Genomic DNA, 13,852 nt, shown 5'->3' with positions numbered 1-13,852 from the left:
ACTCTTACATGGCCTGGGACTGATTCATATTTTTCTTGGAGGCTTTGGATGTAGGGGCTTTGACTTTGTTGTCTTCTTCTGGTTGTATGTTTTGATCTTCTTTGTCCAAAGTGAGAGTTTGTATTCCAACTTTTTTTTGCACTGTTTGCTCATGTTTCCAGCCAGTTACTTGAGTTTAAAACTCTTTGTTAATGTAGGGGTCTTGTTCCAGTGTGGAGAATGTCCTGTCCCAAGCTTCTTGGGTTTTGTGCAGCTGTTTTCAGAGACGTAAAGGAACCATAAATTTTCAGTTTTTCCAAGGTGGTATGATCAAGGACAAGGTGTTTACTCCTTTACTGGCTCCGGTCTATAAGTGATCACAAGTACTCTTTTCTGCCTTGGAACTGTGAGGCGGATTCCCTCTCCACTACCACTGCAAGCTCCACCGAGCCAGCACTCCTCCTCCCCCCAGGACTGCCACCCAGATCTTAGCATGGGCAAAGCAAAAGAATCCTGCCGCAGCACCTTCAGAGAGATCCCTGCAATCTCCCTTTGATCAGCCACTTGATTTTCCCCTTCCGTCTGTGGGCCAAGAGCTCCCGAAGCAGCTGCCAGCCCAAGGCTGTGCCAGATTCAATGAGGCCTGGTCTTTGCCTGCATGGCCCACACTGAACTGCGTTCTTCTCCCAGCTCAGTGCAACAGACCTTTTCAATTAACCATCCAGGATTGTCTTGGGCTGGAAATTTGTTTCACTCTGTCTTTTTGTGGGTTCTGCTACTCTAGAATTTGTTTAGAGCCATTTTTTAACAGATATTTGGAGGGACTTGGGGGAGAGCTCAAGGATGTCACTGCTTTTACTCTGCTATCTTGGCTCTGCCCAAAGATCTTTCCAGGTTTTTCTGAAGTCTGCTTGCTCATCATTTCTTATAATGCAGTGTAATTCCATTACATTCATATACCATAACTTGTTCAGCCATTCCTCAGCTGATGGGCATCACCTCCATTTCCAGTTCTTGGCCACCACAGAATGAGCTGCTATAAATATTTTTGTATGTATGGTTCCTTTTTTCATTTTTATGATCTCTTTGGGATACAGCCCTAGAAGTGGTGTTGCTGGGTCAAAGGGTATGCACATTTTTGTAGCCTGTTGGGCATAGTTACAATTTGTTCTCCAGAATGGTTGGATCAGTTCACAACTCCACCAATAATGCATCAGTTTTCCCACATCTTCTTAGCATTTATCATTGTCCTGTTTTGTCATGTTAGCCAATCTGATAGGTGTGATGTGGTACCTCAGAGTTGTGATTTGCATTCCTCTAATCAATAGTGATTTAGAGCATTTTTTCATATGACTATAGATAGCTTTAATTTCTGTATCTGGAAACTGCTTGTTCATATCCTTTGGCCATTTATCAATTGGGGAATGACCTGTATTCTTATAAATTTGACTCAGTTCTCTTTATTTGAGAAATGAGGCCCTTATCAGAGACATTGGTTGTAAAAATTCTTTCCCAGTTTTCTGTTTTCCTCCTAATCTTGGATGCATTGGCCTTGTTTGTGCAAAACCTTTTTAATTTAATGTAATCAAAATTATCCATTTTGCATTTCATAATATTCTCTATGTCTTGTTTGGTCATAAATTCTTCCCTTCTTCATAGATCTGACAGGTAAACTATTTCTTGCTCTCCCAGTTTGCTTATAGTATTAGCCTGTATGTCTAAATCATGTATTCATTTTCACTTTATTTTGGTATGGAAATATGCCTAGTTTCTGCCATACTTTTTTCCAGTCTTCCTAGCAGTTTTTTTCAAATAGTGAGTTCTTATCCCAGAAGCTGGGGTCTTTGGGTTTATCAAACAGTAGATTACCATAGTCATTGTCTACAGTGTCTTGAATGCCTAACCTATTCCACTGATCCAGCACTCTATTTTTTAGCCAGTACCAAGTGGTTTTGATGATTGTTGCTTCATAATACAATTTAAGATCTGGTATGACTAGGCTGCCTTCCCTAGCATTTCTTTTCATTACTTTCCTTAAAGCAGTTTCTTTTTAAAAAGAGTCCTTGAGATACTGGTTCTCAGACTAAAGCCCAGTTTTATAACCTGAATGTTTTTGCCATTTTTAGGTTTTGACGTCACTCATTTTAACCTAATGTGTCAGTTAAAATGCACTGTCTTAATGTAATTCCTCTTAACTTTATTTTCTCTTTTTCCTTCTAGGAGGCTGAAGAACCAGTGGTGGAGTGTCAAGAGTGTGAGACTGAAGTCTCTCCATCGCAAACTGGTGGCTCCTCAGGAGACCTAGGGGATATCAGCTCTTTTTCCTCCAAGGCATCCAGCTTGAACCGAATGTCAAGTGGAGCAAGCAGTGGCCTCTCAGCTGCACATAGCAGTAGCAGCTCAGGGAAGGGAGCTGGACTTGTCAAAGGGAAAACAAGTGGGCCAGAACCTGCAGATTTTGCCTTACCCAGCACTCGAGGAGGCCCAGGAAAACTGAGGTGCTGATATTGGATCCAGAGGGAGAGACATGGGCTTAGGGTGGGATGAGGAGGCTGAGGGGTAGAAGGATTTAACTTCATAAGAAAAAGGGGAGTGATGAGAATGGCAGAGAGGGAGTTAGACAGATTTTTGCCAGTCCTCCCTGCCCCCCTGCCCCAGACTAAATTAGTTCCCTTTTCCTCCCTTGCTTTTGGGTTGTTGTAGTAGGTGGTGCTTCTTTAGGGTACTTTTAGCTGATCAGTTAAGATACTTGCTGGAGGATCAGTGTGAGCCTATCATTCTGAAGCTGCAGGCCTTCATTCTGCTAGCAAAGTAACCTCCTTCATAGGCCAGAGACCCTGATCAGCTCCTGATGGCAAAAGTATTGGGAGGTATGTGAGTATTAGGAGCAGTGGGGGTATGTTATTCCCATGCTTCTTTCCCTGCTTCTTAGGAACTGCCTTGGAAACCATGGGATCATATAGATATAGAAGTGGAAAGGACCTTAAATATTATAGAGTTCAAACTACTCATTTTTCAGATGAGGAAACTGGGGCCTGAGAAATTAGGTTCTTTACCTAAATTCATACAAATAGTAAGTAGCAGAGGGAGAATTCAGACTCAGGTTTTCTGATGCCAGATCCAAAGCTTTTCCCACTACAACCATGCTGCTTCTCTCATTTCTTTAAGTCCATTGTTTTTATGAGGAGTGAAACAGAGATTTGGGGTGGTAACTCCACACTGGCTCTTTGCTTTCTGATGCAGAATTTGTAATGGACAGAAAGGCAGGACAGGAGCAGAAGTAGATTTGCTGAGTTTGATGGTTACTCAGAAAATTTTTTGGGAGGCATTTAACTTTATCATAGAGAAGAAGAAAATTCTTCATTTCTTCTTCCTCCTTTCTATTTTTACTCACTTCCATTTCATGACTGAGATTTGACTGATGTACTAGCTTATCATTGGGATTAGGGGCTACTATATGTTGGCCTGGCCTGTAGCCTGGCACATGGAGAAAAAAGGACTGGGGGTTTTGAGAAGACTTTAAAAAAAATTCACTAAAAGATGCTCTCTGACTAACCTGCCTTCATTCTACAGTCCTAGAAAAGGGGTCACTCAGATAGGGGCACCTGTGTGTGAGGAGGATGGTGATGCAGGCCTTGGCATCAGACAAGGAGGAAAAACTCCAGTCACACCTCGTGGCAGAGGGCGAAGGGGCCGCCCTCCTTCTCGGACAACTGGAACCAGGTATTTGGGTACTGCGAGATGTACTTAAATGGTTATTTGTTCATTAAAAGAGGAGAAGAGAGTGGAAAGAGGAGGCCAAAGTATATAGGGTTTTAGAAGGGAAAACGGGGTATATTTTGAATTGCAAGATGATTGAGGTAAAAATGAGAGCAACTGAAAGATCAGACTCACAACTGTTGAGATCATTGGCTTATTATTCTGCCTATTCTCTAAAGAAGTGGGGAAATTAGAAGTTAAGGTACATGTGTCTTTTATCTCATTCTCACTTCATATTTCCTTTTCAGAGAAACAGCTTTGCCTAGCCCACTTGGTGTTGAGGATATCTCAACAAGTGTCTCACCAGATGATAAACCCTTCACTCGCATTGTACCCCGTATGCCAGATGCCAACAAACGAGCAGATGGCAGTACTGGAGTCTTACGCCGCAGCGACTCTCCAGAGATTCCTTTGCAGGTTGTTGCTGGCCCGTCTGACGGCCTAGACTCCTCTTCTCCAGGAAACAGCTTTGTAGGGCTCCGAGTTGTAGCCAAGTGGTCCTCCAATGGCTATTTTTACTCTGGGAAAATAACACGAGATGTTGGAGCTGGGAAGTATAAGCTGCTTTTTGATGATGGGTACGAGTGTGATGTGTTGGGCAAAGACATTCTGTTGTGTGACCCTATCCCGCTGGAGACAGAAGTGACAGCCCTTTCGGAGGATGAGTATTTCAGTGCAGGTAATGAAAGAAACAAAGTCTTTTTTTGTGTGGGGGGGTGGCAGTTGGGGTTAAGTGACTTGCCCAGGGTCACACAGCTAGTAAGTGTCAAGTGTTGGGTCTGAGGCTGGATTTGAACTCAGGTCCTCCTCACTTCAGGGCTAGCGCTCTATCCACCGTGCAGCCTAGCTGCCCCAGGAGCAAGGTCTTTAACAGAACAATGTGTCCCTGGATACGTAGGATGCTTTCACCCATTACTGAACCTGACTACTCATTAGGTTGAGGTCAGAAATCCTCTTCACCCCAAACTAGCCGCTCCAGTCACTTCCTTTTTGATTTACTGTCTGTCTTGATGAAACCAGATAGATGACTGCAGCTGAAACAAATCAAATAACTGCACTTAGTAAAAAGTTATACTTTGTCTGTGTGTGTTTACATGTGTACAAAAGTGCCCCTACCCAGGTTTTTCTGGTTTGAAGACCTGACTTTCTGTCCTCATCCCCTCCCCTCTAAGATATAACTTTCTGAGGGGTAGGCAGTGGGGATCTTTTCTGCTCTGTGCATTTCATTGTTCCCTCTTTATGGATTAAACTGGTAATAACATGTCATTGTTCTTTTGTTACTTAGAAATGATTTGCCTTGCTTAGAGGTTTTCTTTTCCCTTAGATGATGGGGGGAAAATTATTTTGTTTCTGAGAACCCAGGCAATATTTTATCATTAGGAATCTTTTATTTTGAGTTTCTATTGCTTGCTCTTTTCAGTTTGGAGTTAGGCTTGCTCATCTTATAGTTTTTGATGGCAAAGCAATTTAGAGAGATGATGTCTGATAAAGAGTTCCTTTTTTTTTTGGTCCTGTGACTGATGGAATTCTACCAAATATATGAAACACAATAAATACCAAAAATTTGGTCTAAAATATATACTAATTTATGTTCCAGACATATACCAAATATACACATGTACCAAATTCTGAATACTTTGTTTTATGTAAGAATACAGCTCTTGAAGATCCACATTTAGCTCTTTAAACACCAAAGATATAGATGCTCTTGTCTTCAGAATAAATTCTGGAGAAAGTAATTTAATTTTGTCTCTTTGAGCTCTCAAAATTATTTCTAAAAGTCAGTACCGGTGGCTGGTTTTTTAATTCGTTTCTTTGTAAGACTATGAAGTATTATGTAGCTCTTACCCTGATTAATTGATTCTTGGCTTTCTTGTGTTTTCTTTTGAGTCTTGTGATTTCTCTTGTTGAGTTCTATAGTTTGGTGGGGTTCAGGAAGGATTGTAAAGAAATTTATGATAAAGAGCAGAACTGAGTCTTATTTTCTCTTTCCTATTCTTTTGTCTCAAGGCTGTGATACAGGATTCTGAGAGTAAGTTTCTCATGTGTTAGAAATAGGATTTTCCCAGTTCTATAACCTAACATAAGCCAGAAGAATAGAACAAAATGGGTTCTTCTGATTATAGATTTGAGGGTGGTGTGAAGATTCCTTTTTTTTTTAAAACTCTCTTTCCAATTAACTTTTTGATATCACAATAACCCAGCAAGTTTGGCATATTGGTTTTATTGATAAACAGGATTCTTATGAGGGTGGGTAATGCTCAGGATTTCACAAAGCTAGGTTGTGATAGAATCAAGATTAGAACCCAGGTCTCCTAAATTTTACCCCAATTTCTATTCATACCGTTGTGTACTCTTTTTTTTTTTTTTTGGCTAGGCAGTGGGGTTAAGTGACTTGCCCAGGGTCACACAGCTAGTAAATGTTATGTGTCTGAGGCTGGAATTGAAGTCAGGTCCTCCTGAATCTAGGGCCTGTGCTCTATCCACTTCATCACCTAGCTGCCCCAAGAAGAATTTTTTTTTAAGGCAATTGGGGTTAAGTGACTTGCCTAGGGTCAAACAGTTAGTAACTGTCAAGTATTTGGTCTGAGGTCACATTTGAACTCACGTCCTCCTGACTTCAGGGCCAGTGCTGTATCGACTGCACCACCTAGCTGCCCCTGTGTACTCTTTTTCTAAGAAGTGCTTGTTACAGTTTGGATCAGAATTAGAGCAATGGCATGGTCTTTCCCTTTTGTTCTGATTCTTCTTTCACACATGACTAATGTGGAAATATGTTTAACGTGATTGTACATGTATAACTTATATCAGATTGCTTGCTGTTTGGGAGAGAGAAAAATTTGGAACTAAAATCTTACAGAAATGAATGTTGAAAACTATCTTTACATGTAATTGGAAAAAATACTATTAAGGAAAAAAAAGAAAAAAAAAGAATTAGAGCAATGGGGCCAAAAGTAGAGTGAGACAGGAGCAGACAGGAAAGACATATTTCTGCTTCGAACTAGCTTGTCTTAGCTTCCTCTTGTCTAATTTCTCTCTAGTTTCTTAAGATGCCCACCAACTCCATACCTGAATGTAAGGTGTATACTTCCCAAAGAAACAAAATCAAAAAGGACTAATGAGTTATTGTCAACTACTGTTTACAGTACATAACTTTGAGAGAACTATTAGAATCATCGAAAAGCCAGTAGTGGCTTGGGAAATAACTTTAATAGCTGTCATGCAAGAGTCCTTTCTGATACCCTAGAACCTTCCTTACCCCAGCCCAGATGTAGTAGCTGAATATATTTTGGATGGTAGTGCACTAGTTGTGACAGCTAGTGTTTAGTCATCCCAGCTTTCTAGTGGTTGAGCCATCTGGTTTAGGCTCACTGGGCAGAGCACAGAGTGAACACAGATATCTGACTGTGTGGAATGGCGTTACTGGCAACAGCTTTCCTTTATTGTTTTTCTTCTCAGGTGTGGTAAAAGGACACAGAAAGGAATCTGGGGAATTATACTACAGTATTGAAAAAGAAGGCCAAAGGAAATGGTACAAGCGAATGGCAGTTATCTTATCTTTGGAACAAGGGAACAAACTGAGGGAGCAATTCGGGCTTGGTCCATATGAGCCAGTAACGCCCCTCACCAAGGCAGCAGACATTAGCTTGGGTAAGATCTATTTTCTCTGTGCAGCTAATCTCAAGAGGCCTTGTCAAGCATGTTATTAAAAGGCAGTTTTTTGGGTAGCTTGAGTAAAACTTCATTAACTTTGTTATTGTTATATCCGCTTGTGGCTGATCAGATGGAGATCAGGTGCATTTTCCTGGGCCACTGTCTATTCCTATTCCCCTCCCCCTCCCAGCACTTCTAGTAAATCCTTTTAATTAGATCTATTTTTGCTTTTGCTTTGTGTGAGATCAGGATTGCTACCAATGCTTTTTTTACTTCAGCTGAAGCATAATATATTCTGCTCCAGTCTTTTACCTGTACTCTGTGTATATCTCTGCTTATAAACAACATATTGTAGGGTTATGGTTTTTAATCCACTCTGCTATCCACTTCTGTTTTATGGAAGAGTTCATCCCATTCACATGCATAGTGATGATTACTAACTGTCTCTTTCTCTCCACCGTATTTCCCCCCTACCCCATTTGTACTTTTCTCTCTCCTTTCACCCTTTCCCTTCTTGCCAGTGTTATGCTTCTGACCACCACCTCCCTCAGTCTGCTCTCCCTTCCATCAACCCCCCTCCTTTTTCTTTCCCCTTTCTCCTGCTATTTATGCTCTCCCTTCTATCCACCCATCTCCCTTTACTTTCCCCTTTCTCCTCCTACTTCCTATAGGGTAAGCTAGATTTCATTAACCAGTTGACTATGTTGTTATTCCCTTTTTGAACCACATACAATGACTGTAAGGTTCAAACCATGCTCGCCCCGCCCCCCCCTTTTCTCTACTGTAATAGGTCTTTGCATTTCTTCATGTGATGTAACTTATCCTATTCTGCCTCCCCCTTTCCTCTTCTCCCAGTACAGTCCTTTTTTTCACTCCTTAATTTTTTTTATCATCACATCAAAGTCAATTTATACCTACAATCTCTGTCTATGTGTACCCCTTGTAACTATACTAATAAACATACAGTTCTCAAGAGTTATAATAAGTATCATCTTCCCATGTAGGGATGTAAACAGTTTAACCTTATTGAATAATGTTTTTCTTCTTTCCTGTTTACCTTTTTGTGCTTCTCTTGAGTTTTTATTTGAAGATTGGATTTTATGTTTAGCTCTGGTTTTTTTCATCAGGAATGATTGACAATCCTCTATGTCATTGAATGTCTATCTTTTTCCATGAAAAATTATGCTCAGTTTTGATGGGTAGTTGATTATTGGATGTAATCCAGGCTCCTTTGCCTTCTGGAATATCATATTCCAAGCCCTCTGATCCTTTAATTTAGAAACTGCTAAGTTCTGTGTAATCCTGACTGTGGTTCTACAATATTTAAAGTGTTTCTTTCTGGCTGCTTGCAGTATTTTCTTCTTGACTTGATAATTCTGGAAATTGGCTACAATTAATTCCTTGGAGTTTTCATTTTGGGATTTCTTTCAGGAGGGAATAGGTGGATTCTTTTTTTTTAAATTTAATTTAACTAATTTATTTTAATAGGTGGATTCTTTCAATGATTATTTTACCCTCTGGTTCTAGGATATCAAAGCAGTTTTCTTAAAAGATGCTGTCAAAGACTTTTTTTTTTTATCGTGGCTTTCAGGTAGTCTAATAATTCTTAAATTATCTCTCCTGGATCTGTTTTCCAGGTCAGTTGTTTTTCTATGAGGTATTTTACATTTTCTTCTATTTTTTTCATTCTTTTGCTTTTGTTTGACTGTTTCTTGATGTCTCATACAGTCATTAGCTTCTGCTTGCTCAATTTTAATTCTTAAGGAATTATTTTCTTCAGTTAGCTTTTGTACCTCCTTTTCCAGTTCTGCTTTTTAAGGAATTGTTTTCTTCAGTCAGTTTTTGTCCTTCCTTTTCCAAACTGTTGACTCTTTCTTGCATACCTCTCATTTCTTTTCCCAGTTTTTCTTCTACCTCTCTTATTTGACTTTTAAAATCCTTCTTAGCTCTTCTAAGAAGGCTTTTTGGGCCTTCATATTCATATTCCGCTTTGAGGTTTCAGATGTAGGCATATTGACAATGGCCTCTTCTGAGTTTGTGTTTTGATCTTCCTTGTCACCATAGTAACTTTCTATTGTCAGTGTTTGTTTTTGCTTATTGCTCATTTTTTGGCCTATTTACTAGTTTTTTCTTTTTTTAAAGGAGTTACTAATAGCCTTTTTTTTTCTTTTCTCTCTCTCTCTCTCTTTTTTTTTAAGGCAATTGGGGTTAAGTGACTTGCCCAGGGTCACACAGCTAGTAAGTGTCAAGTGTTTGGTCTGAGGCCAGATTTGAACTCAGGTCCTCCTGACTTCAGGGCTGGTGCTCTATCCACTGAGCCACCTAGCTGCCCCTATTTACTAGCTTTTAAAGTTGAGCTCTCCTGCTGGAGAGCAGGGGCACTGTCGGGGCACTCTCCCAAGCTTCTTGTGCTGGGGGCCAGAGGCCTGGCCACTGGCTTTGTGTGCTGGGACCTTAGGTGCTGGTGGCTAGAGGCTATAGGGGTCTGGTAATTTACCTGGTTCTGAGCCGAGGTCCTAGTGGTGCTATCTGGCATGTGCTGAGGTCCAGTGGAGTTTTTTGGCGTTTCCGTGGGGCTACACTGAAGCACATGGAGCACATGCCTGCCCCACCTTCTAGGAAATCCTTAAGCTTCTTCTTGCTTCAATAGCTCAGCAAGAGATAAAACAAATCTTCAGCCACGGAGGTGTGAAACAGAAAATGGAATGGCCCTAGAATGTGTTTTATGCTGCAGTGAAAGGTGTGAGGGATGGGTTCAGGGCCTCAGACAGTGAGAACTAATTATTTTCTGTCTTATTTGGTTACAGATAATCTGGTGGAGGGTAAGCGGAAACGACGAAGTAACCTCAACTCCCCAGGCACCCCCACTACCTCCAGCAGCAGTGCCACCACCACTCCTCCACGTAAAGCCCTTGAAAGTCCTCGAGTTTCCATGGGACTTCTCTCTGGCAAGAGGAAACTGATATGCTCTGAAGAAGATCGATCCCCTGCCAAGCGAGGCCGCAAGTCTACCATGATAAAACCGGGTAAATCCTCTTCCTTCAGATTCTTCCAGATACCTCCATGACATGCAAAGGGTAGGACCCTTGGCAAAAGGTAATGAAAGTATTATAAAAAGTAGTGTTAATTATGTGGCCTTCTGTGCTACTGATATGTGCTGTACACATATTCACTATACAGGGCATAAAATACTTTCATATATAGCCTCCTATTTTAGGACACTCCAGCTTATTGAGGAGTTAAGCACTCCCTTTCTATCCTCTCACCACAATATTCTTGACAGAGTAAGGTAACGAGGGAACTGAGATAATATCTGAAATATTTAAATGATAATTTTTGTGATGGGTGTAGTGGGGGTGGGGCAGGGAAAGGAATCAGGGCTGACTGTGGGCAAAACTTAGAAGGAGCTGAAGTTTGTTATTGTCACTTTCTCATGGTACATGTGCTGTTTGGTGTCTCATTTGCCCTCAAAACCTGAGAGTTTATTATCTCATGATGTACACTGACTGTCTAGAACCTCTTCACTATAGCACTTCATATGGCTTTTACTAACCTGTGTTCCGTGTTCCAGTGGTTCCTCCAATCTTGTCACCTCTAGTGAATTCTTATTCCTTTGGTACTGGGAGTTAGGAAAGCAGTTTGATTAAACTACAGTATTAAATTTTATTGAAAAGGTAGCTGTTTTTGTGTTCATATTTGTTAGTTGTATCTTCATCTGGGTATCAAAATGTCCCTAGAAGCAAGCTTCTTTCTAGTTTCATATTTTATCTGGAGAAAAAGTTGCCTGTCATCTTAGTCTTCATATGAGCTTTACAGTCAGTTTTCCTGACATAAATATCCATTTTCTTTTATTCCCGGAAATTGAACAAAGGGGATCAAACAAATCTGGATGTGTCATAAGCCCTCAGGTAACAAGTGCACCCACTTCGCAGGTACTGGAAACAGTAACAGACCAGACCCTGAAATTTGGAACCAACATAGTGGGCCTCTGTAGTAGGAAAGAGGAAATTGACAGACACTGCCTGGGGCGGGGTTCTAATGGCCATGAATCTTATCCTAGCTAGTCCAATAAATATTTGGTTTGGTGTGTAAAATTTTAAATTATTTTTGTGTACCGAAAGATTTTTCATTTTATGCATATCATTGTGTCATTGATTTTATTATGATTTTTATTTAAGTTAAAAATAAAATTTTCACGTATGTTCAGTCTACATAGTTGTTTTTGTTTTTGTTTTTTGCTCATGTAACATGGTTGTCTGCTCAGAACTAAACAAAATAGAGTGGAATGTTGTATACTACTTTGTACTCAGGCAGGTAGGACATATTCAATTTAACAAACATTTAAAGTGCCTACTCTGTGTAGAACACTGCATTCTAGGTTCCTTGGCTCTGGTACAAAGTCAGAGTTCTTTGTAATAATGTTGTTTTTGTTCTTACCCAGGTACTGTGGGAGTAGGAGAGTTTGTGAGTCCATGTGAGGGTGGAGACAATGCTGGAGAGCCATTAGCTTTGGAAGACCAGAGGGGACCATTGCCCCACAACAAGACCTTGTTTCTGGGCTATGCTTTTCTTCTCACCATGGCCACAGCCAATGATAAGCTAGTCAGCCGCTCTAAATTGCCAGATGGTCCTACTGGGAGCAGTGAGGAAGAGGAGGGTGAGACTACTGTCCTCATTTCCCGTGGAAATTTGTGGGTTTCTGACATAGCTTCACAGTTCTCTCATATTCATTGTAGCTGCTCTGCTTCTTTTGTAAGCCTGTGGTTGGTCCACTTTGTGATGTGTAGAGGCTCCAAAGCGAGTAGAAATTAATCCTGAATTAAGGAATGGAGAAAAGCAAATATGCCTTCTTCTAAATAGTCTGTCATCTTTCCTATCCAAAGTTTCAAGGAAAAGACCATAGCAAAACTGGTGGAAGGGGATAAAGGTGACTGTGGCTTTCAGAGGACTTCGGAAGGGTGGGTATGTGGTGGTAGCAGGTCTTCTTTGAGTATTTTCAGTAAGCAATTTCTAGACATTTTTCATCCATTTGACCACAAACTAAATGTACAGTTATGTTAATAATATCATGGGGAATTACAAGGAAGATTTGTTCCATGCCTTCAGAAAGTCTTGAGTCTTAAGACTCATAAAAGAAGGCAAGTGTGAATTTAAATATGAATGGCTGACAACAACACATCAGTCTGTCCATTATGGTTATAATACAGACTTTTGTCTAATGTGATATTTGAATACTAGCTACAGATTTCTGGCTGATCTTCACCCTCGGAAGAGCAAACTGAATTTGGCAGTAGTATTATGAAAGTAGCACCATTAATGATCAACAATTAAATTAGCACTTCAGAGATGTGTCTCTAAACCCAGTTAATGAATAAGCTATTTTTCTGAATATTTAACATTAGCCAGACCTCCCTGTACAATGTTAAGATTAGTTGAATATCAGCCAAAATTTGGATTTTCTGATAAGTGCCAAATATTCAGAGAAATGGGAAAAATTTAAAGAGGGTCAGGATTTGCTGGAGACATCTAGGAAGGCTACAGGGAATCATTTTAGCAGAAAAGAGACGTGATTGTGGTTATTTTTTGGTACTAGTGGTATGTTTTATTACTTGGAGAATGAATAGGGCAGGTAAGGGACAGAAAGTGGATAGGTTTTCCCCACAAAAGAGAATTGAGGTATTATAGAAGTAGAAGTCATTTGAGTCCATTAATATATAGTTTGTTAACAGGCTTTTAAGTTGATTACATATTTGAATTTGATTCTATAGATAATTTGTGTTCTGAAAAGGGGACATTGACATTTGGGGCCTTATTTTTCTTTACCTTCCTGATACTGCCAAATCTTATTCTCATTCATATTCTTTCTCCCTTCTTGCTTCTCTTTCTCCCAGCCTTCTGCTCCTCACCTTTAAGAATTTTGATGATAAAAGTCCCCATTTCATTGTCCTCATTTTCATGTACTATAATCATGTAACAGCATTGATTCCCAAGTAATAGACTCTGAGAAGGGAAGGAACATGAGGTCATCCTAGGGATTTTTATGGGGTGATGTTTCAAAGTTGTTGTTCTAGGACTGTTAAGAATCCATTCAGCTTTTGTTTGCACCCCATCAGGTAGGGCAAATTATATCTCCAAATATAGTTACTGAATCCATAGTAACTGGGACAAATTGAAGAAGTATGTAAGATAGTAGTGTTGGGGGTTAAAATCTAAATAGACACAAAACTAGGCAAGCCTATAACAAAAAAAAATTGAAATTACTCATGTACTACAAGCTGAATATGGATTATCATCATGGTATAATATTAAGTCGGCATGATGGTATAGCGTATTGACAGATGAAAGTAATACTTTTTCTTTTCACAGTGTTGGGTCAGACCTTTATAGATGTTCTATTTTAATGTTTATTTTAAGAGGGATATAGAATAGCTAGAGTCTTAACAAAAGAGAAATAATTAGT

General features: G+C 40.0%; 1 protein-coding gene across 5 annotated transcripts in view; it reads left to right on the top strand.

Annotated features, from left to right (window-relative positions):
* Positions 1-13,852, top strand: part of TP53BP1 (tumor protein p53 binding protein 1) — a 179,864-nt gene that overhangs the window by 153,647 nt on the left and 12,365 nt on the right. For all 5 annotated transcript variants that reach the window (XM_078151368.1, XM_021009175.2, XM_021009174.2 and 2 more), the window contains 6 exons: positions 2,200-2,477; positions 3,553-3,702; positions 3,987-4,417; positions 7,198-7,389; positions 10,200-10,418; positions 11,834-12,049. In XM_078151368.1, coding sequence (XP_078007494.1) covers positions 2,200-2,477; positions 3,553-3,702; positions 3,987-4,417; positions 7,198-7,389; positions 10,200-10,418; positions 11,834-12,049 — 1,486 coding nt within the window. The remainder of the gene's footprint in view (positions 1-2,199; positions 2,478-3,552; positions 3,703-3,986; positions 4,418-7,197; positions 7,390-10,199; positions 10,419-11,833; positions 12,050-13,852) is intronic.

This window comes from Phascolarctos cinereus, unplaced genomic scaffold (genome assembly GCF_003287225.1).
Source record: "Phascolarctos cinereus isolate Bilbo 61053 unplaced genomic scaffold, phaCin_HiC Scaffold_3;HRSCAF=262, whole genome shotgun sequence".
Lineage (NCBI taxonomy): Eukaryota > Metazoa > Chordata > Mammalia > Diprotodontia > Phascolarctidae > Phascolarctos > Phascolarctos cinereus.
Note: the sequence above shows the minus strand (reverse complement) of the source record. Positions and strands in the feature narration are given on the sequence as shown.